Here is a 27,891-nt window from a genome sequence, read left to right on the forward strand (position 1 = left end):
TCTAAAGGTAACCAATTCAGTGTGTTTGTATGGGTTCTGCTTTGTAGGTAATAAAGCCTCTACTGAAAACAATACACCATCGATCATTCAGATAAATGCTTAAGAAAATGCTAAGTGTAAAGGCTTCAGTTTTGACTCAAAACAGAGTAGCATATCAATATATGGTGTTTACCTTCGTGTGATATTGGTTTCCTTCAGTCAGGGCACTGCACTAGCTACTGATAGACATTCACATTGAACCTCTCCGGCAAAGCCTTGTTTCTCCTCATCTCTTCGATCCTCCTTTCCAGCTCCATGGCTGTATTGGATGGGTGTACAACCTCTGGCTCTGCAGAACATTAGCAAGGGGAGAACATTGAGTTAATTATCAAGCAACTGTATAGCATCTTTGTGAAAAGTAACTGAAAGGCAAAACAACATTTGCTGGAATGATCAAAAGAACATGGAACAATAACATCCACAATGGCCAATGAGAGAGAACCCTTACTATGGGCCTCTTTTCAGTGCTGCTGTTCTGAGCAGGTAGCTAGGTCCGTTTGAAAGAACACCTGCATTAACTAGTCTCACCTTTACAACTGTTTTGTTCTGAGTTTGTCACCTGCAAGCCATCACCAAGTTTGCAAAACAGAATGAAAGTATAGGATAATTGCATTACTATACGGTAGAGTTCAAGTGTTTAACTAGGAAAAGTTTATTTGAAAAACTGAAATATTGACTAAATGTGCACCACTAGATAGCTGACGAAAGCTAACTTATAGCTTTGCTAGAATGTTTTGCCAAAGCTAACTAGCAGCTATAACGTTAGCTAGCATTGCTAGAATGTGACTTTGCCACAAAATTGACCGAGTAAAAATTCACAAGTAGGAATAATGTTTGTAGCAACTAAATTACCTAGCTATATCAAAAGCAAACTTTACTTGTACTTTATTTTAACTTTAATACTAATGTTATGGGCCATGATGAATTTGTTAACCAATACACTTTGGCAAGCACATTTTCGCCATCTTTTTGCTAGCAATATTTTGGGATGAGTTGAGTGAGAGTTTAGAATGTGGGGGCAGTATTTGCATCAAACAGAGCAGGAGGCACAGACAATGAACTAATCAATGATCTAATTAAAATGCCCACCTGACCAACATAGTAGGCCTAGCCTTCTCCAGGTACCACCGAGGTTTGATTTGAACAGTTATCCATGGTGCATTGACAGATAAAAGCAGTTTGCACCATACTTAACTATCAATCTTGCCTTTTCATGTCGTGCAACCTGTTGCTGTATCACGACCATTAACTTGTGTCCATCCTAAAAATACTCCATATCAACAGTGTAGTTACAGCAAAACCAATCATAATATACCCTTTGCAATGCAAATGAACATAGCTCTGTTGTCTGTCCTGTTTGGATTATACTCTAAATCATTAGAGTACAAACCAGTGCTCGATCCCTCTGATATATGGTCCAGCTACATATCTAGGACTGCTGCAAGGTGCTGACTGAGGGAGCTAGACTTATTTTGTATATTTTTCCATCATAAAATATATAAAATACTCAGTGCTTGACTCGGACGGAAATAGGTTTCGGTACCTATTTTGGGTGTCAGTACAGCTTATATTTAGGTGCAGGAGCTCCACAATACTTTTGAGCTAATATTCTATAAGAGAAAGAGGAGCACAAGCAGTATAATATTTGTTCATTACTCAGCTCCGGTGAGCTCCTGGTGAAGTCAAGCACTGAAAATACTACAACCCTTGCCTAGGTAGGTCCGTGATCACTTCAAAGTGGGTTAACTCTATTGGAGCCATGGTTAGAAAGTTTGCCTCTGGGCTGTTGTTGCTCCCTACATTGTGATCAGAAGTGGGATGAGTCTATCAGAGTTGCGTATACACGTGAGGGACTTGTTATGTTGAAGCCAGGTTATACGCTTTTCCGAACGGAGGGGATAGTATAACAACCCTTGACCTAAGTAGGCCTATTACGATTTCCCCCCCAAGTGGGTTACCGTTTTGGAACAGTGAATAGTAAGTTTGCCTATGGGCTTTGAGACCCATAGGGGAGTTGCACTGTTGCTGTCTGCTACAATACTTTGTATTTATGTGGTAATTAAGTAATGGAAGACAACATGAAAGACTAATTAACATAACCCACTGGAGTTCGACACAAACAAAATGTTTTTTCACATGGAGAGTATCCACTTGGTTTATTCAGACCTTGAGAAAAAGCATCTATATCCAAATGAAAACATTTATCGTGGGTAAATAATATATTTTTTAAACAGCCTTACAAACTGGTACAATAATGTTTTCACCTCTCAGATACCCAAAAATCAGTCACCCAACAAAACTGACATTTCCGAGCTTGACCTTGTTACCAACACAACACAATGAAATGACCACCAAAAAACAGTGACAGTGATAAACTAAATTCAGATCCTTAAAAGATGACTCATCACTCTTGCTCTTTTGAAACAGGATACATACCAAGAGCCATTTAACACTACTGTGAAAAGCAACAAACAGCTAGACAATTAACCTTTGAGTATACTAGGCCTACCTTTTACCAAGGAAAATCAGCATGACTTGGGGTGAGTTATCAGATTGTATGTATGTATTATTTTAAAGGTTGTAAAATCCAATAACAAATTCAAATTGCAGAAGTAAAAGTACAAAAATGATAAATTACCTATGCTTTTATATAACACCAGTTTGGGTTCTCAAACTCATTTCCATCCAAATGTTAGGCTAAGGGGGAAAAAAATTATTCCTCAGAACCATGTTAGCTCATAAGGTACAGTTATACACAGAAAATGCATGGTTCTTGAAAAACTGTTACTGTGTTAAGGAAATGTCCTTTACCCTGATTTTGATTGAATGGGGCCCTGAGTTGTGGATTATACAAACATTTGCTTGCTTGCTCATTAATAATGCTTATTTTAGCCCCTGAAGGGATATCACCTTGTTAAGGTAACTAATAGACAACATCCATACATGGTTATTTTGTAAGCTACATTGTGATGGCTTAAGAGGCTTCACCAGCTCCCACACTAATGCATGTCATGTCAAGATGTTTTCAGAGATTATGTTCTCTCTGCAGTGCAACAAACAAAATGATTTGCATTTCACAGTAGCGAAATGTGTGTGATGCTATCTAACATGCAGGAGACATATTGCTCAAGTAGTTCCCCGCAATACAACACCAATGTAGGACAAACCTTAATATTAGCTGTGTAATGCAATCAAACAAAAGGGCTGATCTGATTGGTTAAAAGACCAATTAGTGGCAAAAGATCTGAAATGGTCTGCCTGTGTAAATGCAGCCAAGGTAATACAAAGGCAAATGTAAAGGGATACTTTAAATGTAACACAAATGTTACTTTGATACCTATCCAAGCTGAAGAGAAGGCTAATGTAACATGAATGAAATAGAAATCACTTAGTACATAAAAGTTCCTAAGAGTGGATTCAGACTTAATGATTTTAGGCTGTGTACAGTATACAAAAAGGAAATATTACAGTCTGTAAAGCCAAATTGATGGCTGTCCTAGTCACTGGGTTACAGAAGTTCTGTTGCTAATTGTATAGGTAATTTACAATACCCCTACCTTGCCATGAAATCTGAACAACAATTGTAATGTAGACATAACCGTTTTCTCACACAGCCATTTTTCAGTTTTGTGTTTACTAATATTGCATAGTAAACAGATTAAATAATTGATTATGCAAAAGAGAGAGTGCATGATCTTGTCTTTGTGGCATGAACAATTTCATAGGGAATTAGGTTATAACCATTGCCAAGAGTTCAGTATGTGTTTCTATTTGTTCTGGTTCCAACCAGTGGAGCAATTCTAGTGTTTTTGTGTATTGACATTATTTTAAATGTATAAGTGCTGGTACAGTAACTGCTCAACAAGACTATATTAAAGTGTGGATTCATATTACAATAAAAAAAATATATATATTTTGCATAGGCTATGTTTGCTAGACACTAGATTCCAAAAGCGTTAAAACATGAACAAATTTGCTAAGGATTTGTCTGTAAATGTTTACATTTTTAATTTAACTAGGCAAGTCAGTTTAGAACAAATTCTTATTTACAATGACGGCCTATACTGGCCAAACCCGGACGACGCTGGGCAAATTGTGCGCCACCCTATGGGACTCCCATTCCCGGCCGGTTGTGATACAGCGTGAACTCGAACCAGGGAGTCTGTAGTGATGCCTTTAGCACTGAGATGCAGTGCCTTTGACCGCTGCGCCACTACTGTGTGTGGCAAATGTGCTAAGGATTTGTCTACTGTATGTGGCAATCATCAAATTACATTAATGTGTGTTTAGTACAGGGGTGGAAAACAAATAGACATTAAACTCAAACATGTATGCCTAATCCTTTAGGCAATAAGACACTTCGATTTGACATACATTTTGAAAGTGCAGATTTAGTAGGTTCTTTTTTTTGTGTTTAAGTGCATACATTTGTTCTCACGTTTATGACTTTGAAGTAACAGATACATTCATTCAGGCAGGACACAGTCTTTTGGTGTGTTTGGAGTTGTAGTGGCTCCGCATGTCCTTGCGAAGGCGAAACTTCTCCCTGCAGACGCCACAGACGTATAGGTGCACATCCATGTGTTTCTCCAGGTGCTCGCCGCTGGGGAAGATTTGAAAGCACACCTGGCAGATGGTCTCCCCGGCCGACAGGTGCGAGATCATGTGGCGCACATGGTCGTGTTTGAGGAAGGTGCCCTGGTTGCACACGGGGCAGACGTAGCGCGCCACGCCCTTGTGCATGTCGGTGTGCAGCCGGAGCTGCCGCTCCCGCAGGAATTGCTTGCCGCACGTCTGACAGCTGAACTGCTTCTCCTTGGTGTGGACGGTGTAGTGCTCCCGCAAGTGGCAGCGCTGGTAGAAGCCCTTGCCACAGATGGCACAGAAATGCTTGCGCCGGTGGTCAGGCTCGACACCGCCATCCTCCAGCAGGACAGGGCGGAACAGCTCCTGCTCGTGGCAGGTCAGAGCGTGTTCCAAGGCCAGGCTCTCACTCTGGAAAAACAGGCCACAGTGGGGGCAGGCCAGGTCACCCCCCTCCAACAGCCCATCGTCCATGGCCTGCAGGTCCTCTGGCAGGGGCATGTCGCCTTCCTCCCCATGAGAGTCAGTGTCCGCACTCTGAGGTTCGCCACAGCGCTCAGCATGCTCCTGCAGTTGCCACCCCTTGATTAGGACCTGGCCACACCTCCCACAGGCGCAGATGTGGCCCATGTGGCTGGAGATGTAGTGGGCTGACTGGTACTCTTCCGTGAGAAGTTCTCCGCACAGCTCACATGGCAAACTTTCCCCATCCTTCTTCTCCTCTTTAATCTTGTGCATCTTAGCAGGTATGCCAGAATCCTCATTGCTGGACATGTGCCCTTCAAATGGCTTGTTGCTGTCGTTCATGACGGAAACACCAGCCTCGGGCTCCTGGTCAAATTTAATCGGGTCCCTCATAGTCTCATTGAGTGCACTGTGCCTCGCACTGATATCTCCCACCTGGACCACTTTAATGCCATTCATCATCTCGGACACTACGTTTTCTTCCGGCTCCACCTTGATGGTGATATTTCTGGCAGACCCAGGCTCATTTTCCGTACCAGTTGCCACAGACCTGATCGCTGTGTCGGAGTCAGACTTGTGGTCCGGCCAATCTCCTCTAGCCTTGCAGACCACCCTGTGCTCCTCCATCCCCTCAGAGGCCGAGCTCTCCGCCTTTCTGGAATCATTGTCTGCCTCTGCGCTGGTCTTGGGGACCTGGAAGGCCTTACGGTTGGTGCAGGTGAGGATATGCTCAATCAGCAACTTCTCGCAGCTGAAAACAAAGCCGCAGTCGTCGCAGGTGTATGTGCGTCCGAAGCGGGGGCGCTCTTTTAAGGTGGTGATCCGGGCGCTGGGCCTCTTGCGTAGGTCACAAGGTTGCTCAGCTACGCTGTCTAGAAACGGTGATGCTACTACTACCAAAGGGGGTGCCACATCCACCACCACGAGTGCAGGCCTGTTGACTGGGACAGGAATGCTTGGTCGCACAGGCACAGCAGTAATTGCAACTTTGGGCAAACTTTTGGGCTCGGTCTCTGGGGTACCTGGCTTCTGCTGCTCATACATGCGGACTCCAAAAATCATTTTGCCGATAATTGCCGGGCCAGCGGAGGAAGAGGAGCTGGACGAGGTGGTGGAGGAAAAGGAAGAGGTAGAGGAGGACGGTGTGAGGTTTGAGGTGCTTCTGATGTCCCCGAGGTCCTCCAGGGAGTCGGGGATGTAGTACATCTGCAGGAAGGCCATTGAGGCCTTGAGCTCCTCAAACTCGTAGCTGCCCACCACGATGCGGCCCAAGTACATGAGCTGCAGGATTAGGTCGAAGTACTCTGCGCTAATCTGCATGTTGCTGAGGTCCATGCTCGCCGTCCCCTGTTGGTCTCGGATGAACATCATGCGGAAGTAGGAGCTGCAGGCAGCCAGCATGGCCTTGTGGGCCCGGAAGTAGATGTCGCCGATGGCGATGCAGCAGTCACACAGGAAGCCCCACTCCCGCTGGTTGTTGAGCTGCTGCAGGACATGCTCGCTGTGGCTCGGCCTCGCCATCAAACTGGAAAAGGAGTAGAGAGGAGAGAATTAGCAAAGCAATGCTTCAATCTACAGATTTGGTAGCACCAAATCTGTTCGAAAACAAGTGTGTAAACTTGTGCAGAGACCAATTGCATGTCTTATGATGTCTTTATACGCTAAATTAAGCTGTTATTTCTTCATGATACCCCTAGTAAAATAAAAGGTTACATATAACAATATAAGAGACATATGTGAATCAGTCTTTTCACAACACAAGAGGAGACCCAACAAACGCAACATAAAAACTAAATTGTAGGTACTCCACACTCCTAGACATTCGATAATTTACACATTAATGGTTGCTTATTAAATTATTTTTAAAGATTAACACTCATGCCTTAAAAAGGTGGAATCCGCAGGTCGCCCCACTTCTTGTGTTGTGTTTTCACTTTGAATGAAAACAAATCGGGTTGAGCCTTGAGCCGCCTTGGGCTGGCCTTTTGGGCAAGATGTGTCATTGTGCTAAATCCTGCCTACTCAAATGACGCTGCTGCCATGGCTCCGTGGCTGAAGAGGAAGGAAAGTCACCTGCGAGCTACAGCCGCCAAAAGCAAACACAGAGGAGACTAAGCCAACAAGCTAGCTAACTTGTTTGCAGATAAACGGTTCTGGTAGCAGGGACAACATTTTAAGAAAATATCGACAGAAACAAGCATAATTCTCAGTTTTTGGATCTGAATCAACTTGACCCCAAAAGACTGCGCATGACCAATCCAGAAACTGGATAAACTTTGGAATACATTTTGAATGTTGGAAGAGTGGCGCCGAAATGGCCCCCTTTCATGGACTGGTAGGTAAGTGTTGGGTGGAGTTTTTAGCCTACTAGCTACTAACCTTAGTGTATACAATGTTGAAGCTAGCAAACACGACTACTTAGCTGGCTAGCTAACATCTTCTGTATTCGGACTGTTTTGTTCTCAAAAGGAGTCTAACAATAGCTATGGGATGTAAACAAATTTGTGCACAAAATTGGAGAGAAATAAGCTTTTTGTGCATATGGAACATATCTGGGATCTTTTATTTCAGCTCATGAAATATTGGACCAACACTTTACTTGTATATTTTTGTTCAGTATAGCTTTAGTTAGCTAGCTAACATTAGCTAGTTGAAATAAAGGCAATGGTAGTCTTGTGGGTTTTATGCAGTGTAGCCAGCATCCCGGAGTCACCTCTTCACTGTTGACATTGAGACTGCTGTTCTATGAAGGGAGTAGCACACAGCGCTGTACAAGATCTTCAGTTTCTTGGCAATTTCTCACATGGAATAGCCTTCAATTCTCAGAACAAGAATAGACTGACGAGTTTCAGAACAAAGTACCTTGTTTCTGGCCATTTTGAGCATCTAATCGAATCCACAAATGCTGATGCTCAACTAGTCTAAAGAAGGACAGTTTTATTGCTTCTTTAAATCAGAACAGTTTTCATCTGTGCTAACATAATTGAATTTTTTTTTCTAATGGTCAATTAGCGTTTTAAAATGATACACTTGGATTAGCGAACACAACGTGCCATTGGAACACAGGAGTGATGGCTGCTGATAATGGGCCTCTGTACTCCTATGTAGATATTCCATTAAAATTAAATCAGTTTCAAGCTACAATAGTCATGTACCACACTAACAATGTCTACACTGTATTTCTGATCAATTTGATGTCATTTTAAGGGACTTTGAAATGTGCTTTTCTTTCAAAAACAAGGACATTTCTAAGTGACCCCAAACGTTTTGAAAAGTAGTGTATATTTGTGCGATGTTACTGTACCAAATTTTATAGCTAGATGCATTTTTAGTGGTGGTCCTGGGCTGAAAATGCAGTAGACCACCTAGCTTTGACATCAAATCAGCCTCTAAAGTCCATTGTGCGAGATGGAAAGACGGAAATGTCAAGCAGGACAAAATATCATTGAGCAAAAAAACACTGAGTTTAGAGCAGAGAGGATAAGTCCAGAGAGCAGAGGATGAGTGCAGCGGGCACACAGGCAGCAGGGGCATGCAAATTAAACTTGCAAGTGTGAGTTTGAGCATGCAGAACATCATTGCCAGATGCAAAATATTAATTTGAGAGCAGAGATTTTTGTTTTGTTTTGCAGAGATACTACATGGTAATACTCAGAAGTTACTGAGCTCTCACGAATACACCGCACCCAACATAGATTTATCCTCTCACACCAAAAAATGTTGCACTCGCAACTACAATCTTTTACTCATTTTATTGCAGGTGAAAATTAGAGCCAATGAACTTAGTTGTCACTAAATAACACAGCCACAAAGTCATAATTATTATGGCTAAACTCCACTTATTTCTAAAATGTATCTTATTAAAGTCTGATTTTAAACCTAACCCTAACCACACTGCTAACATTACACCTAACCCTAACCTTAAATTAAGACCGAAAATAACATTTTTGTTTTCTTACATTTTTACGATGTGGCTATGTTATTTAGTGGAAACCGGATTTTGATGGTGAAAGGCAAGGTGATGGTGAAGTAGGGACGATAATAAAAAGCTAAGCACTATCATTTTTCAGTCCAGAATCTAACCAACCAACTAATCAACTATGATTTCAATATTAAATTATTAATAGTTATTTATATGAGCTTCTGTTATTAAAGCAGGCTATTGATTAGGCAAGCTAGATTAGCGTCAGCTAGCAGAGAGCTAGTTAGGGTTTAACCACAGAAAACTAACCAGTATCTTTGGTTTAAACAAGAGCACTGCTAGCTAGCTAAGTTAACGAGGACTTGAAAGACCAATGTGGTGGCGGAGGTAGATGGAGATTTGATTACTTTTACTCTGGCAGTTTTGTGCAGTTAGAATTAAAGATAATTACTTTTAAACATCTCCCTCTCTCCATGCAGGCCCATTTTTACTATGCGGAGGGGAAGTTGCTCTCTGCTTAGCTGACAGAGATAGGAAATACAGGAGTCCACTCTGTTCGAAGTACCTTGACTCTCCTCTATGCGCATCACTCTGGACTTCTTGCAGGTAACCATGACTTCTATCAATCACACCCGTAGCTTAATCATTAGTGGAACTGAGAATGGAGGAATAGTCATTTGGGCATTTGTCACTTAGATAGGATGACTTGCTCATGACGGCGCCGGTGGGTGGGGCTGCCGTCTTATCGGCCCTCAACCAATCATGCCATTTTGTTTATTATTTCGCGTTGTTCATAACTTGTTCTGTAATTTTTTTTTTTTTTAACAAGGCAAGTCCGTTAAGAACAAATTCTTATTTTCAATGACGGCCTAGGAACAGTGGGTTAACTGCCTTGTTCAGGGGCAGAATGACAGATTTGTACCTTGTAAGCTCGGGGATTTTATCTTGCAACCTTTCCGTTACTAGTCCAATGCTCTAAACACTAGGCTACGCTGCCGCCCCTACATAATGTTGCTGCTGACCGAAAAGAGCTTCTAAACATCAGAGCTGGGATTGCTCACCTCAAACTGGACAAAGAGTTTTTCTTCAATGAGTTGGATGCGAGGGATATACTGTTGACACCCGACCAGGCCGATCAACGTGATTCTCTGGAGAAGGAAACTGAGATTGAGGCAAAAGATCAGGGTGCCTTGTGAGGACCAGGCGACAAGCGGCTAATCTGCCCTTGCCCTCCGTTCTGCTAGCTAACGTTCAATCGCTAGAAAATAAATGGGACGAACTGAAAGCAAGTATATCCTACCAATGGGACATTAAAAACTAATATTTTATGTTTCACCGAGTCGTGGATGAACAACAACATTAAGAACATAGAGCTGGCGGGTTATACACTCTATCGGCAAGACAGAACAACAGCCTCTGGTAAAACACATGGCGGGGGCCTATGCATTTATGTATACAGTTGGTGCAGGATATCTAAGGAAGTCTCAAAGTTTTGCTCGCCTGAGGTGGAGTATCTTATGATAAGCTGTAGACCACACTATTTACCCAGAGAGTTTTCATCCATTTTTTCCATAGCTGTCTATATACCACCACAGAGCGAGGGTGGAACTAAATCCACACTAAATGAGTTGTATTCCTCCATAAGCAAACAGGAAAACGCTCATCCAGAGGCGGCCTTCCTAGTGGCCGGTGACTTTAATGCAAGGAAAATAAGTTTTGCTGAATTTTTATCAAGAATTTAAATGTGCAACCAGAGGTAAAAAAATTATAGACCACCTCTACTCCACACACAGAGACGCATACAAAGCTCTCCCTCGCCCTCCATTTGGCAAAGCTGACCATAATTCTATCCTCCTGATTCCTGCTTACAAGCACAAAGCAGGAAGTACCAGTGACACGGTCTCTAAAAAAGTGGTCAGATGAAGCAGATGCTAAACTACAGGACTGTTTTGCTAGCACAGACTGGAATATGTTCCGAGATTCTTCCGATGGCATTGAGGAGCACACCACATCAGTCACTGGCTTTATCAATAAGTGCATCGAGGACTTTGTCCCCACAGTGACTGTACGTACATACCCCAACCAGAAGCCATGGATTACAGGCAACATTCGCACTGAGCTAAAGGGTAGAGCTGCCGCTTTCACGGAGCGGAAGCTTATAAGAAATCCCGCTATGCCCTCCGACGAACCATTGAACAGGCAAAGCGTCAATACAGGACTAAGATCGAATCGTACTACACCGGCTCCGATGCTAGTTGGATGTGGCAGGGCTTGCAAACTATTACAGACTACAAAGGGAATCACAGCTGAGAGAAGCCCAGTGACACGAGCATACCAGACGCGCTAAATAACTTCTATGCTCGCTTTGAGGCAAGTAACACTGAAACATGCATGAGAGCATCAACTGCCTGGGATGACTGTGTGATCACGCTCTCCGCAGCCGATGTGAGAAAGACCTTTAAACAGGTCAACATTCACAAGGCAACATTCACAGACAGATTACCAGGACGTGTACTCAGAGCATGCGCTGACCAACTGGCAAGTGTCTTCACTGACATGTTCAACCTCTCCATGTCTGAGTCTGTAATACCAACATGTTTCAAGCAGACCACCATAGTCCCTGTGCGCAAGAACACTAAGGTAACCTGCCTAAATGACTACCGACCCGTAGTACTCACGTCTGTAGCCATAAAATGCTTTGAAAGGCTGGTCATGGCTCACATCAACACCATTATGCCAGAAACCCTAGACCCACTCCAATATGCATACCGCACCAACAGGTCCACAGATGACGCAATCTCTATTGCACTCCACACTGCCCTTTCCCAACTGGACAAAAGGAACACCTATGTGAGAATGCTATTCATTGACTACAGCTCAGCGTTCAACACCATAGTGCCCTCAACTCAAATCAAATTTTATTGGTCACATACACATGGTTAGCAGATGTTAATGCGAGTGTAGCGAAATGCTTGTGCTTCTACTTCCGACCATGCAGTACTATCTAACAAGTAATCTAACAATTTCACAACAACTACCTTATACACACAAGTGTAAAGGAATGACTAAGAATATACACATACAAATATATGGATGAGCGATGGCCGAACGGCATGGGCAAGATGCAGTAGATGGTATAGAGTACAGTATATACATATGAGATGAGTAACATAGGGTATGTAAACATTATATAAAGTGGCATTGTTTAAAGTGACTAGTGATACATATATTACATCCAATTATTAATTATTAAGTGGCTACAGATGAGTCAGTATGTTGGCAGCAGCCACTCAATGTTAGTGATGGCTGTTTAACAGTCTGATGGCCTTGAGATAGAAGCTGTTTTTCAGTCTCTCGGTCACAGCTTTGATGCACCTGTACTGACCTTGCCTTCTGGATGATAGCGGGGTGAACAGGCAGTGGCTCGGGTGTTTGTTGTCCTTGATGATCTTTTTGGCCTTCCTGTGACATCGGGTGGTGTAGGTGTCTTGGAGGGCAGGTAGTTTGCCTCCGGTGATGCGTTGTGCAGACCTCACTACCCTCTGGAGAGCCTTTTGGTTGTGGACGGAGCAGTTGACGTACCAGGCGGTGATACAGCCCGACAGAATACTCTCGATTGTGCAACTGTAAAAGGTTGTGAGTGTTTTTGGTGACAAGCCAAATTTCTTCAGCCTCCTGAGGTTGAAAATGCGCTGTTGCGCCTTCTTCACCACGCTGTCTGTGTGGGTAGACCATTTCAGTTTGTCCGTGATGTGTACGCCGAGGAAGTAAAAAATGTCCACCTTCTTCACTACTGTCCCGTCGATGTGGATAGGGGGGTGCTTCCTCTGCTGTTTCCTGAAGTCCACGATCATCTCCTTTGTTTTGTTGACGTTGATTGTCAGGTTGTTTTCCTGACACCACACTCCGAGGGTCCTCCCCTCCTCCCTGTAGGCCGTCTCGTCATTGTTGGTAATCAAGCCTACCACTGTAGTGTCGTCTGCAAACTTGATGATTGAGTTGGAGGCGTGCATGGACACGCAGTCATGGGTGAACAGGGAGTACAGGAGAGGGCTGGGAACGCACCCTTGGGAGGCATATTGAATGCGCGATCTGGGCTGGGAAAATTCTGAATCGTTGTTACTCTAACTTCCACGATGCATACAAAGTCCGCCCTCACCCACCTTTTGGCAAATCTGACCATGACTCCATTTTGTTGCTCCCAGCCTATAGACAGAAACTAAAACAGGAAACGCCCGTGCTGAGGTCTGTTCAAAGCTGGTCCAACCAATCTGATTCCACACTTCAAAATTGCTTCGATCACGTGGACTGGGAGATGTTCTGGATAGCGTTGAACAACAACATGATGATATAGGCTGATTTGGTGAGCGAGTTCATTAGCAAGTGCATCGGTGATGTTGTACCAACAGCGACTATTGATACCTTCCCCAACCAGAAACCGTGGATTGATGGCAGCATTCGCGCGAACCACTGCTTTTAATCAGGGCAAGGCGACCGGAAACATGACCAAATACAAACAGTGTAGCTATTCCCTCCGCAAGGCAATCAAACAAACTAAGCGTCAGTATAGAGACAAAGTAGAGTCGCAATTCAACGGCTCAGACACGAGAGGAATGTGGCAGGGTCTACAGTCAATCACGGACTACAAAAAGAAAACCAGCCCCGTCGCGGACCACAATGTCTTGCTCTCAGACAAACTAAACAACTTCTTCGCTCGCTTTGAGGACTATACAGTGCCACCGACACGGCCCGCTACCAAAACCTGCGGACTCTCTTTCACCGCAGCCAACGTGAGTAAAACATTTCAAACGTGTTAACCCTCACAAGGCTGCCGGCCAAGACGGCATCCCTAGCCGAGTCCTCAGAGCATGTGCAGACCAGCTGGCTGGTGTGTTTATGGACATATTCAATCAATCCCTATCCCAGTCTGCTGTTCCCACATGCTTCAAGAGGGCCACCATTGTTCCTGTTCCCAAGAAAGCTAAGGTAACTGAGCTAAACGACTATCGTCCCGTAGCACTCACTTCCGTCATCATGAAGTGCTTTGAGAGACTAGTTAAGAATCATATCACTTCCACCCTACCTGACACCCTAGACCCACTCCAATTTGCTTACAACCCCAAAAGGTCCACAGACGACACAATCGCAATCACACTGCACACTGCCCTAACCCATCTGGACAAGAGGAATACCCATGTAAGAATTCTGTTCATCAACTACAGTTCAGCATTTAACACCATAGTGCCAGCCAAACTCGTCATTAAGCTCAAGACCCTGGGTCTCGATCCCGCCCTGTGCAACTGGGTCCTGGACTTTGACACGCCGCCCCAAGGTGGTGAGGGTAGGCAACAACACCCTAAGGGGTGCATGATCAGTCCCCTTCTGTACTCCCTGTTCACCCATGACTGCATGACCATGCACAACTCCAAAACCATCATTAAGTTTGCTGATGACACAACAGTGGTAGGCCTGATCACTGACAACGATGAGACAGCCTATAGGGAGGTCAGAGACCTGACCATGTGTTGCAAGGACAACAACCTTTCCCTCAACGTGATCAAGACAAAGGAGATGATTGTGGACTACAGGAAAAAGAGGACCGAGCATGCCCCCATTCTCATCGATGGAGCTGAACTGGAGCAGGATGAGAGCGTCAAGTTCCTTGGCATCCACGTCAACAACAAACTAACATGGTCCAAGCACACCAAGACAGTCGTGAAGAGGGCACGACAAAACCTATTCCCCCTCAGGAGACTGAAAAGATTTGGCATGGGTCGTCAGATCCTCAAAAGATTTTACAGCTGCACCATCGAGAGCATCCTGACGGGTTGCATCACTGCCTGGTATGGCAACTGATCGGCATCCGACTGCAAGGCACTACAGAGGGTAGTGCGTACGGCCCAGTACATCACCGGGGCCAAGCTTCCTGCCATCCAGGACCTCTACACAAGGCGGTGTCAGAGCAAGGCCCACAAAATTGTCAAAGACTCCAGTCACCCAAGTCATAGACTGTGCTCTCTGCTACTGCACGGAAAGCGGTACCAGAGCACCAAGTCTAGGTCCAAGAGGCTTCTAAACAGCTTCTCCCCCAAAGCCATAAGACTCCTGACTATTTGCACCCCCATGCTGCTACTCTCTGTTATTATCTATGCATAGCCATTTTAACAACCCTACCTGCATGTACATAATTATCTCAATTACCTCGACACCGGTGCCCCCACACATTGACATAGTACCGGTACCCCTGTACAATAGCGGGGCTATGTTTTTCACTGATGTTGTTTAATTATTAGTTTTCCTAATCTCTTACTTTTTTCTTAATTTTCATATTTTTTTAGGTATTTTCTTAAAACGGCATCGTTGCTTAATTAAGGGCTTGTAAGTAAGCATTTCACTGTAAGGTCCACACCTGTTGTATTTGGCGCATGTGACAAATAACATTTGATTTTATGTTATTAACCATTACTACTATTACCAACTGCTGTCTATTTGGTTAGAAAGATGGTTCTATATAGAGGATAATTCTATACTGAATGGAGAGCCATCCTCCTATAGGTTCACTTCATCCCTTACCTAACATACATACAAGTAGGTTAGGTAAGGGATGAAGTGAACCTATAGGAGGATAGCTCTCCACGACAAGGGTCAGGTCCCATGTGGCTCAGTTGGTTGAGCATGGTGTTTACAACGCCAGGGTTGTGGGTTCGATTCCCACGGGGGACCAGTACGGAAGAAAAAAAAAAACATGTATGAAATGTTTGAAATGTATGCATTCACTACTGTAAGTCGCTCTGGATAAGAGCGTCTGCTAAATGACTAAAAAATGTAAAAAAAAAAAAAAAATGGTTGGGGGTGAAATGACAGTAGGCTGTTTAATACTAAGCCATACTGACTGATGAGTGGCATGGATTGGTACAACTCGACTCAGTCCCACATAGTAAGTTATCATTTATTTAGCTAAATGATTATCCATAGTTGCCTCTTTTGATACAGCAACAGTCTTAAAATGGACTGTTACCTTGAATGCAGCATTAAGATGTTAAACTTTCCAACTCCAAATGAACTCTGACATTTCCTATTTTTACTCTCTCTCTCTCACTGCAGTTGTTCTCAGGAGACGGATCAGTGTGTGTAGAGAACATATATCTGACAAGGTTAGTCAGGCTTCTACTTCATCACCCTGGACCACTACACCTACGAGGCAGAGGACACCAATTTTGACCTGTGAGTCACCTTTGACCTTGACATAACTTTCTAAAGGTTAGGGAACACCCATGACCCCAAAACTCATCTTGTGCCTTACACAACTTAACACTTATGTATCCATTCACCTTCCTCAGTGGAGTCCTGACCTGGGGTATCAAACTCCAATATTTGTGAAATCAGAGCAAGGCTTCAACCGCAGAGGGACATCAGGGAAATGCTGTGTCTTTGTTTTTACTAAGACGTGGCTTACGGAAAATAAACTCGACTCTGCTATTCATCCAGACGGCTTCTCCATATTTCGATTGGATCGAGTGGTGGCTTCATTGCGAGCTCCTCTTTACTCCACCTGGAGTTCCTTATGCTTAAATGCCGACCCCACTATATGCCGAGGGAATTCACGTGTGTTATTATCACAGCTGCGTACATACCGCCACAAGCAAAACCAAGGCGGCACTCAGCGAACTGTAAAGGATCATTAGCCTGCAAGAATCCTCTCACCCGGAAGTAGTCTTTATTGTTGCGGGTGACTTTCAATCAAACCAGTCTAAAACAAATGTTCCCAAAAAATCCCCAACATGTATCCTGCCCCACAAGAGGATCCAGCATGCTTGACCATGTATACACAAACATTCATATTTTATATATATATATATATATATATATATATATATATATATATATATATATATATATATATATATATATATACACACACACATACATACATACACACATATACATACATACATATACATACATACATACATACATATACATACATACATACATACATATATATATATATATTTTTTTTTACTGTAGTAAACATGGGAAAGTGCCTAATTCCTTACATAAGCGAGAGCAGGCCATGTCTGTACTACAGAATGCGGGGCACGCAGGAGACCGGTGTTATTTCATAGTTGTGATGTCTTCACTATTATGCTACAATGTAGAAAATAGTACAAATAAAGAGAATTCCTGGAATGAGGAGGTGTGTCCAAACTTTTGACTGGTACTTGTTTAATTAAATTGACTAATATTATGTTTTTTCTACTCCAAGAAAAACGAAAAACCCTCTGGGTTTCCATTAGGATGGAACAGAAAATATGGTGCTGTACAACGAGACGGTCGGCAGTACAGTACTGGGCTATTTAGCTAAAGAAGCCCCGCAGGGCATGAGGAAGGAGTAGGCTGTCCTTGTAAATAAGAATTTGTTCTGAACTGACTTGCCTAGTTAAATAAAGGTTACACTAAGAGCATAACATTTCTGTACCCTAATTTTCTAATTCTGGTCTAACCAATACCAAAATGGAGATTAAGTGAAAATAAAAATCTCATTGATTTATCAGGACCAGTCCCCATGCTTGCCTCAGAGCAACGTGAAACGGTGCTAATATAGTTGTAGGCTTTTGCTTCTAATGCTCTTTAAATAAATAAGACCTACACCATTTTTAACAGCACATTACTCAACACTAGTGAGACTCATTTCACCTATGGTAGGCCTACACTATATCGAAAAATATTTTTTTCAATGACGTTACTCTCCGACAATAATTGCATTTAGAGGATTGGAGGACTCTAAATGAATATCTAAGGGGAATTTTTGTTAGATATTCTCAGATATTCCTAATTAATTAATAATAAACGCTTTGATTAAAAAGTAACAATATTTTGGAGATTTCGTTTTTATTTAACCTAGAGTGAGCGAGAAAAAGGAAATTCTTGAACATGGGGTGAGACATTCTCACTCGCTTGTTTTGTACTGTTCTGTAGATTCGACCCAATGATTCGTCTGACAAACAAAGAATTTTGCGTCCTGCAGGCCCAGATCACAGCTGGCGAGACATTCAATAATGTCATCTTCACAGACGAATCAACCGTGGCCCTTGAGCAATTTGCTCAAAATTGCTACAGAAAAAGGAAGATCAAGAAGATTAATGAAAGCATAAAGATGTTTTGAGTTAGAAATGTAACACTTTAGAGTACATTGGCATCGAATACATTGCAAGTTGAGGGATTTTCACAACAGTTGCCGGGCTATAAGAAGTCTATGTCCTGCTAATAGGAAACATTTGCATGATGGGCTACATTCTTTTTTGTAACCACAATGTCACACATAATTTGTATCAACCTTTCCAATTACTTTTAGAGTTTAGGATTTACAAATGTGCGCTTTTAATTATTAGTTACATTGTTTTAGTTCGAACGTGCAGACTTTTTTCTTTAAATTATTGTTTTATGGAGGATGCTACATTTTTGACCAGTTGCAACTGTAAGTAGGCCTAATAAAAAAGATCCTACTTCTATTAGGCTGTTAAGCCTCATAGCCTACCTCAGCCAGTTATTAAGTTCTTTTATATAGGTATTTTATATAGGTCTAGGCTCAGAAGAAATAGACTCCAATTAAGCCATCTTGTTGTTTGTAAAGTCAATTTAAAATGAAGATTTTTGTTGAAATGAATTGCTCGACTTGTGTTGCACACCATCTGTTGGTGTGCAACACTTGCATAACAAGTTAGCTATATTTTCAGCACCAGCCATTGTTTACCTATTGATTGCGCTGTGGTTGCTGCCAGTTTTTTTTTTTTTAATTGAACCTTTATTTAACTAGGCAAGTCAGGTAGGAACAAATTCTTATTTACAATGAAGGCCTACCCCGGCCAAACCCAGATGACGCTGGGCCAATTGTGCACCTCCCTATGGCACTCCCAATCACGGTCGGATGTTATACAGCCTGAAATCGAACCAGGGGCTGTAGTAAAGCCTCTTGCACTGAGATGCAGTGCCTTAGACCGCTGCGCCACTCGGGAGCCATGACCGATATATAGATATGATTTTTTTTTTCAGAACATGAACCGTGTGTAGGTAGATACGTGTGTAGGTAGATGTGGAAAGATAGATACAAATGACTTTTTTCAAGTGGGGGGAGGTCACACCTAGCTCAGCTATTAGACAATTCTTTAGTAAAGGTTGAATAGTCTATTGTTTAGCTAATAGCCCATTAGAATGTCTAATAGAATGTTGAGGGTTCGAAATCTGCTCCCTGCTTGTTTCATTACATTATTATGCCGGTCTCAGAGTGAACAGCCTGGATTGTTCTCCCATCTCGTTCCTCGCTCTCTTCCAAGCGTCATTCAGCACGCTTGTGGGCATGCTGGCAGGATGTACTGTTTTTATTCTGTATATATGAATTACAAATCAGCCTTTACTTAAATCATGTTTGTAGTCTATTGCATAGTTACAATGTGTAATCATTGATGTCCCAGGAGCGGTAAACACTGTTGAGGTGTATAATTGTAATACATACATGCAGACACCGCATCATTCACAGAATGGAGTTTGATACACCTGGTATTGGATATGACTGAAAAAAACCTTGTTAAATAGCGATTTTTGTAAATTAACTTCATGACAAAAAAAATATGCACAATCATTTGTCTCTACATTAACTAACATATTCCTCTCAATTGTAAATGTTTTGCTTGACTCGTTATGACGATATAATTACTTAAATTAGCTTCCACCATAATGTTTTGTCAACCATCTTTGCTGAAAAAAAGTCACCAGGGACGGGTGGCTCGCGTCAAATTCGTCATTGGAACCACTCGATATGATTGGTCATATAAAAACCTTGGGACCCAAATGCATAATGAGTGCTCTAACACCTCCTTGTGGTGGTCTGGAGCAATGAAACCGTGATGCTGGGTACCTAAGTCCCGCGGTGTAAACTCGCAACTTTTAAAGGAGGAACCACAGTATGTATTATGGCTTTACACCCCCTGCTATAATGTGGATAAAGAGTTACTTGTCTAACAGAACACAGAGGGTGTTCTTTAATGGAAGCCTCTCAAACATAATTCAGGTAGAAGCAGGAATTCCCCAGGGTAGTTGTTTAGGCCCCTTGCTTTTTACAATCTTTACTAACAACATGCTACTTGCCAGCCAAACCCGCCGCCCATAGGACTTTCAATCACGGCTGGATGTGATGCAGCCTGGATTCGAACCAGGGACTGCAGTGATGCCTCTTGCACTGAGATGCAGTGCCTTAGACCGCTGCACCACGCGGGAGCCCAACATAAAGCGCAGCAGTTATTTTGAATAATGAATAGTGTGGAAATTGAGCAAGTTGAGGTGACTAAACTGCTTCGAGTAACCCTGTATTTTAAACTGTCATGGTCAAAACATAATGATACAACAGTAGCTAAGATGGGGAGAAGTCTGTCCATAATAAAGCACTGCTCTGCCTTCTTAACCTGTTGGGTCTAGGGGGCTGCATTTGCACGTCTGGATAAAAAAAATGTACCCGATTTAATCTGGTTACTAATCCTACCCAGTAACTAGAATATGCATATACTTATTATATATGGATAGAAAACACTCTAAAGTTTCCAAAACTGTTTGAATGGTGTCTGTGAGTATAACAGAACTCATTTGGCAGGCAAAACCCTGAGACATTTTCTGACAGGAAGTGGATACCTGATGTGTTGTATTGACTTTAAACCTATCCCATTGAAAAACACAGGGGCTTAGGAATATTTTGGCACTTCCTATTGCTTCCACTAGATGTCACCAGCCTTTACAAAGTGTTTTGAGTCTTCTGGAGGGAGATCTGACCGAACAAGAGCCATGGAACGATGATGTCCCATTAGACACCTGGCGCGCGAGTTCATGTTGGGTACCCTCGTTCCAATACGTTATAAAAGAGTATGCATTCGTCCACCTTGAATATTATTCATGTTCTGGTTAAAAAAGGCCCTAATGATTTATGCTATACAACGTTTGACATGTTTGAACGAACGGAAATATATTTTTTCCCCTCGTTCATGACGAGAAGTCCGGCTGGCTTACATCATGTGCTAACGAGACGGAGATTTTTGGACATAAATGATGAGCTTTTTTGAACAAAACTACATTCGTTATGGACCTGTGATACCTGGAAGTGACATCTGATGAAGAGAATCAAAGGTAATGGATTATTTACATAGTATTTTCGATTTTAGATCTCCCCAACATGACGTCTAGTCTGTATCGCAACGCGTATTTTTCTGGGTGCAGTGCTCAGATTATTGCAAAGTGTGATTTCCCAGTAAGGTTATTTTTAAATCTGGCAAGTTGATTGCGTTCAAGAGATGTAAATCTATAATTCTTTAAATGACAATATAATATTTTACCAATGTTTTCTAATTTTAATTATTTAATTTGTGAAGCTGACTTGACTGCCGGTTATTGGAGGGAAACGATTTCCTCAACATCAATGCCATAGTAAAACGCTGTTTTTGGATATAAATATGAACTTGATAGAACTAAAAATGCATGCATTGTCTAACATAATGTCCTAGGAGTGTCATCTGATGGAGATTGTAAAAGGTTAGTGCATCATTTTAGCTGGTTTTATGGTTTTGGTGACCCTGTCTTTGACTTGACAAAACATTACACACAACTCTTGTAAATGTACTGTCCTAACATACTCTAAATTTATGCTTTCGCCGTAAAACCTTTTTGAAATCGTAAAACGTGGTTAGATTAAGGAGATGTTTATCTTTCAAATGGTGTAAAATAGTTGTATTTTTGAAAAATTTGAATTTTGACATTTATTTGGATTCAAATTTGCCGCTCTTGAAATGCACCTGCTGTTGATGGAGTGCACCACGGGTGGCACGCTAGCGTCCCACCTAGCCCCAAGAGGTTAACAACCCTATCAACAAGGCACCTGGACTACTGTTCAGTGTGGTCAGGTGCCACAAAGAGAGACTTGGGAAAATTGCAGTTGGCTCAGAACAGGGCAGCACGGCTAGCCCTTAAAAGTATATGGTGAGCTAACATTAAGGACATGCATGTCAATCTCTCATGGCTCAAAGTGGAAGAGAGATTGACTTCCTCATTCCTTGTTTTTGTAAGAGCTGTTGACAACCTGAGGGTACCGAGCTGTCTGTTTAAAATACTAGCACACAGTCCCCAAGTCCAGAACAGACTATGGGAGGCGCACAGTACTACATAGAGCCATGACTACATGGAACTCTATTCCACATCAGGTAACTGATGCAAGCAGTAGAGGCAGACTCAATGCTGCAGGATTGTTTTAAGAATACTGATTGGAATATGTTCAAAGATTCATCCACTCATTCAATAATGAGGAATATACATCGTCAGACACAGGCTTCATTAGAAAATGTTGTATCCACAATAACAATCCGGACATACCCCAACCAAAACCACTGGATGAATGGAGATATCCGTGCGGAGAGCCCGTACTGCAGCATTCAATGTCAGCAGAACGAACCCCGATGGCGCGCAACAAATACATAGTACAGGTGGTAGATGTCTGAGGTACGAGCTCTGCAAATCCATTAGGGAAGCAAAAAGACAACAATACAGACTCAAACTTGAATTGATGTTCGACAACTCAGACTTGGGTCACATGTGGCAAGGACTACAGACTATCAAGGCAAATCCCGCTGTGCAATGCCCACTGAAGTCCCCCTCTCAGACGAGATTAACACATTCTATGCTCGCTTCGGGGCAGACAATACAGAGCCATCCAGGAAGACACTCGTTGCTCTGGACGACCAGGTCCTTTCGCTCTTTGAAGCTGACGTGAGGAAATCTCTCAAAAGAGTGAATACTCAAAAAGCCGCTGGTCCAGATGGCATCCCTGGCCGCATCCTTAGAGTATGTGCTGACCACGCTGGTGGGCGTCTTCTCGGACATCTTCAACCTGTCCCTGTCCCAGGCTGTTCTCCCCACCTGCTTTAACCTTTTCACGCGTGATTTTCTAATATCTTTAACGGGTACCACAGCGTGAGTTTTTTTATGCGCATAACGTCAGAATGCACCCACTGTTCCAAAATGTGGTTGTTAAGCAACAGGACAGTTAAACCACGCTGCCCTCAAACCAAGGCACGCCGCCTGCTAATTATCTATAGGCTGTGTTTCAACTTCTCAATTTCTAATTATTTTCGAACAAGTTTTATTTTCTAACAGTTTGAATTAAGGTCTGTCCTACCTCATTAATTCACATAAGAAGAAGCCCATTTCAATGTTACCGACAATTTCTGTTTAAGGCTTTACTGAACTGGAAAAACTTCTCTCTTCGACGAGAGCCCAAGAAGCAATTCCCCCCAGTGCTCATCTCTAGTCAGAACAGGCCTTGCACAAACCTTTCCCCCTGGCACATTTTCTGGCGGGCGCCCGCATTGCCTTCATTATTGTTTTCCTTACAAATAATAACTTTGGATGTGTGCATTCCTATCAAAGTAAGTGGCTTATTTTCTGTATATATCGTGTAGTCGTTCCTACTATAGCATAGCGTATGTATGGAGCATAATGTATTCAGTTTTATTCACGGTTTCAAAGTTCTGGTGACAAATTATGCATTCCGATTCTTGCATAGATTCTAATGGACAGATATGCTGAGCTACTTGCCAGCTATATGTGGCGCCATGTTTTTTGACATCATACAATGCATTCTGGTTGTCACGTAAGCATCTGTCAGACCAAAGATGTTATAACAAAACGAGGTGAAGGGATGGTTCACTCGACTGACTTGTAGTACTTTCAAGACAACTGGGAAATCTGAAAAATACGAGGTCAAATCATGACGTCAGTGATCTTCAGGTCAGAAAGTAGGAGCTCTAGAAAAAGGCCTGAGTTCCCGAGTTGGAATTCCGTGTTGGATGAGTTCCCAGTTGTCTTGAACTCACTGAAGTTGGAAATGAATTGTTTTGAATGCGGCATCAGATTGTAACTATGGCACCTCAGACCCCCCTTTTCTAGGGGTTTTACTTTTATTTAGCTTATAAACTTCTCCTGTGTTTGCCCCCCATTCATTGATAAATCCCCATCATAACTTCCTGCATCATATCCCTGCACGATACCTTCCTTCATTTCAACCTTCCTCCATTTCAACCCCCCTTGGACTTGAAATCTCCCACAAATGAAACTAACCCTCCTACAAACTCCCCTAAATTGGTTTTGACCAACTCTGGCAACCCTTTTAATCTTTCACGCTACAGTTAGGCTAGGCAGTAGGCTTGATGATCTGTGAGGTGATAACATTTTATTTGCTTTGTGATTCATCAAAAACTGTAAACGCCTTGTCAAGTCATGTGCTCCGGTTCTTGTATACACTGTAACAAGTATCTTGAACAAAAATATGAATGCAACATGTTCAATGATTTTACTGAGTTACAGTTCATATTAGGAAATCAGTCAATTGAAATAAATGCATCAGGCCCTGATCTATAGTTTTCACATGGCTTGGCAGGGGTGCAGCCACGGGTGGGCCTGGGAGGACATAGGCCCACCCACTGGGGAGCCAGTCCCACCCACTGGGGAGCCAGTCCCAGCCAATCAGAATGAGTTTCTCCCCACAAAAGACCTTTATTACAGACAGAAATACTCTCATCAGCTGTTTGGGTGGCTGGTCTCAGACAATCCTGCAGGTAAAGAAACGGGATGTGGAGGTCCTGGGCTGGAATGGTTACACGTGGTCTGCGATTGTGAGGCCGGTTGGACTCGTTGCCAAATTATCTAGAACGACGGAGGCAGCTTAAGGTAGAAAAATGAACATTCAATTCTCTGGCAACAGCTCTGGTGGACATTCCTGCAGTCAGCATGCCAATTGCACACTCTTTCAAACCTGAGACATCTGTGACATTGGGTTGTGTGACAAAACTGCACATTTTAGAGTGGTCTTTTATTGTCCCCAACACAAGATGCACCTGTGTAATGATCATGCTGTTTAATCAGCTTCTTGATATGCCACACTTGTCAAGTGGATGGATTATCGTGGCTAAGAAGGATGCTCACTAACAGGGATGTAAACACATTTGTCCACAACATTTTAGAGAAATAAGCTTTTTGTGCATATGGAACATGGGAACAAAACTTTACATTTTGCGTTTATATTTTTGTTCGGTAAACATCGAATATTTGTAATACGCTGAAAAGTGGCAATGGGCGCAGCCATCTTTGAATTTGTTTATTTGCGTCTTATAGTGAATGGTATTCTGGGATTAGGGAGTTTTCGCTTGTCAAACATAAACAAACATGGCTGCCATCATAAAGAATTTAGTTGCTGTTAGCTTAGTTGACACACATCTAAACAATATGACATTTCTCCCTTGTGCTCACCAGAGATGTGGTGCATTGTTAACAAGTCTAGCTGTTAGGTCGCAAACTTATGTTATTTAGACTGGTTTATGGAATGAGTTTGGCTGTGGATGTGTTCCATGTGATGCTTGGATGATAAAGTTAGTATTTATCTTTTACAATAAAAGGCGAAATTGAGGAATATTTCACATCAGTACAAAACATGGTTAACGAGACCACCCTCGTCCCAGTGTCCAAGAAAAACAAGGTGACATGCCCAAATGACTATCACCCTGTCACACTTACCTTAGTCGTCATGTAGTGCTTCTAGAGGCTGGTCATGGCCCACATCAAGCCAGCATGCCAGGCACACTGGACCCACTCCAATTTGCCTACTTCTCCAACAGATCCATAAGCTGTTTCCAGCTACAATAGTCATTTACAACATTAACAATGTCTACACTGTATTTCTGATCAATTTCATGTTATTTTAATGGACAAAAAAAAAAGAAGATTTTCTTTCAAAAACAAGGACATTTTGGGTATATGAGTCAACTCTAAGTCTGTATACACCCTGTACTACTACATGCCTGTGTTTTGTTTGCACACACGTTTCTCTGTGTGTGATTTAATGCACTGTTTTGTGACATCCGTCTCTCTCGTCTCCAGATATTTAGTGCTACCCAGACCAGAGTTTTGAGTTTGAGGCAGGGACAGATTACACTGTACATCTGAGCTTGTACTGTTAATGTACTGTTAATGTAGCAGGTTCTCCCCTTTGTGTCTCCATATAATTCAAAATACCTATATGCTGTGTGTGTGTGTGTGTGTGTGTGTGTGTGTGTGTGTGTGTGTGTGTGCACTTGGGCTTAATAAATACCCTAAATATTGGATGATGCCTTCATCTCAATTCACACACTTAACTATTCCAGTCCTTCCTTTCTTTCTATGTTATCATTGTTATTCCCAACAATGGAGTGATTATATTTAGCTATATTAAATTATGGCCAGGACCTAGTGTATGATTAATGAACTTGTTAGATCACAGCCACATTATGCCCATACTACATAATATTTTTTAACAGCCAAAATATTTTTTTTTGCTAACATTACACCAACAAAACACATGAGCATTCTTTGTAATGTTTCTGAAACAATATATGCAGTACTAGTAAGAAGTAATGTGGTATATTGTTTAACCAAAATATCACAAAAATGTTCAGGGGCAGGAGGTTACCATGTTAATGTGACTCATCATGTTTCTGCCTGTAAGATTGAGTCTGACTAGTAGAAGCATTGTCTTCTCTTCCCTTCCTAGCAGTTGAAACTCAAACATTGAGAACAACCTAGCTTGTGAACAAAACAATGTAAATAGCCAAGAACAAAGTCTTGCTTCAGTAGACTTTCGTTTCAAGTAAATTAGACCAACCTTTATGCCCTTCACGTACACACAGCCCCCAGCCAGGCAGTGTTGCAGTGCTAGGTGGATTAGGCTTCGTAGTTCTTTGACTTTATGCGATTAATTTACCAGCTATGAAACAAAACGGCAGAAATTCTTTGAAAACAGTTACTGCAGCATTCATTTGACTATAAATGTGATCTTACTTGACTATTTTCACTTGCACCATGGAGCCCTGACCACCCACCAATGCCAAAAACAACCCGCATTTGGCAGGTGATCATTTTAGGCCCTGCATGTTCATTTTAGGCCCTGCAGATGAACATTGCTGGCTAAGAAGTAATTAGCTAGCTAGCTAACTTTAGCAAGTAGATTCTACGCAGCTCAAAGTACAGTATAGCTATTTAATTGCTTATGGATCAAGTTGAAGCTGGGTTACCCAAGTCGTTTGGTGCTTACTTTTTAAGCCGGGTAGCAAGCTAAACAGACGGCTCTGAAGTGGATCCAATCGATGTAATGCATCTAAGAAGAATGGCTAAAGTCAAGTATCTGTTAGTTTGTCCATCACTCCAGTGTAAGTGACCAATCTAAAGTTTCTAGACACCCGCCTCTAAGCCCACCTCCCCACCAGCCTGAAATCCAATCGAGAAAAAAAAAGAGAAATTGAAACCCAAAAGGTGCCAAGATTTGAAAGAGAGCAAATTGAGAGTGAAAACTTGACAAAGACGTGACTATTGATGCTGTCAAATGTATTTTTTTGAACACACTAAGGTTAACAACTAATATAGCTAGCAGGCTAAAAATGCAACCCAACACTTACCGACCAGGTCATTTCGGCGTCACTCTTCCACTTTTCAAAATTAATTCCAATGTTTATCCGGTTTCTGGATTGGTCATGAGCAGTCTTTTTCTCGCTTCTTTTTCTCTTTTGGGGTCGAGTTCATTCAGATCCAAGAACCCGAGAATGACGTTTGTTTCTGTCAACATTTTCTCAAAATGTTTTCCCTGCTTCCAGGACATTTTATCTAAAAACAAGTTAGCTAGCTTGTGGGCTTTATCTGCTCTGTGTTTGTTTCTGGCAGCTGTAGCTTGCAAGTGACTTTCCTTTTCTCACCAACTCTGGAGCCATGGCAGCAGGGTTGTTAGCACAAAGACACACCTTGCCCAGAGGCCATCCCACAGCCGC

The 27,891-nt window shown here is 42.3% G+C and overlaps 1 protein-coding gene and 1 non-coding gene across 2 annotated transcripts in view; one reads left to right on the plus strand and one right to left on the minus strand.

Moving 5' to 3' along the window:
* Positions 1-2,164: 2,164 nt before the first annotated feature.
* The window catches only part of LOC106607639 (zinc finger and BTB domain-containing protein 1), a 34,917-nt gene continuing 9,190 nt past the window's right edge, over positions 2,165-27,891 (minus strand). Inside the window, exon 2 of the mRNA XM_014204779.3 lies at positions 2,165-6,613. Within this exon, the coding sequence (XP_014060254.1) occupies positions 4,510-6,609 (2,100 nt within the window). The 5' untranslated portion in view covers positions 6,610-6,613 and the 3' untranslated portion in view covers positions 2,165-4,509. The remainder of the gene's footprint in view (positions 6,614-27,891) is intronic.
* On the plus strand, positions 15,659-15,734 carry trnav-uac (transfer RNA valine (anticodon UAC)). Its single transcript has one exon. It is a non-coding gene; the product is annotated as a tRNA-Val (tRNA).

The sequence above is a fragment of the Salmo salar genome, chromosome 06 (genome assembly GCF_965601325.2).
Source record: "Salmo salar chromosome 06, fSalSal1, whole genome shotgun sequence".
Classification (NCBI taxonomy): Eukaryota; Metazoa; Chordata; class Actinopteri; order Salmoniformes; family Salmonidae; genus Salmo; species Salmo salar.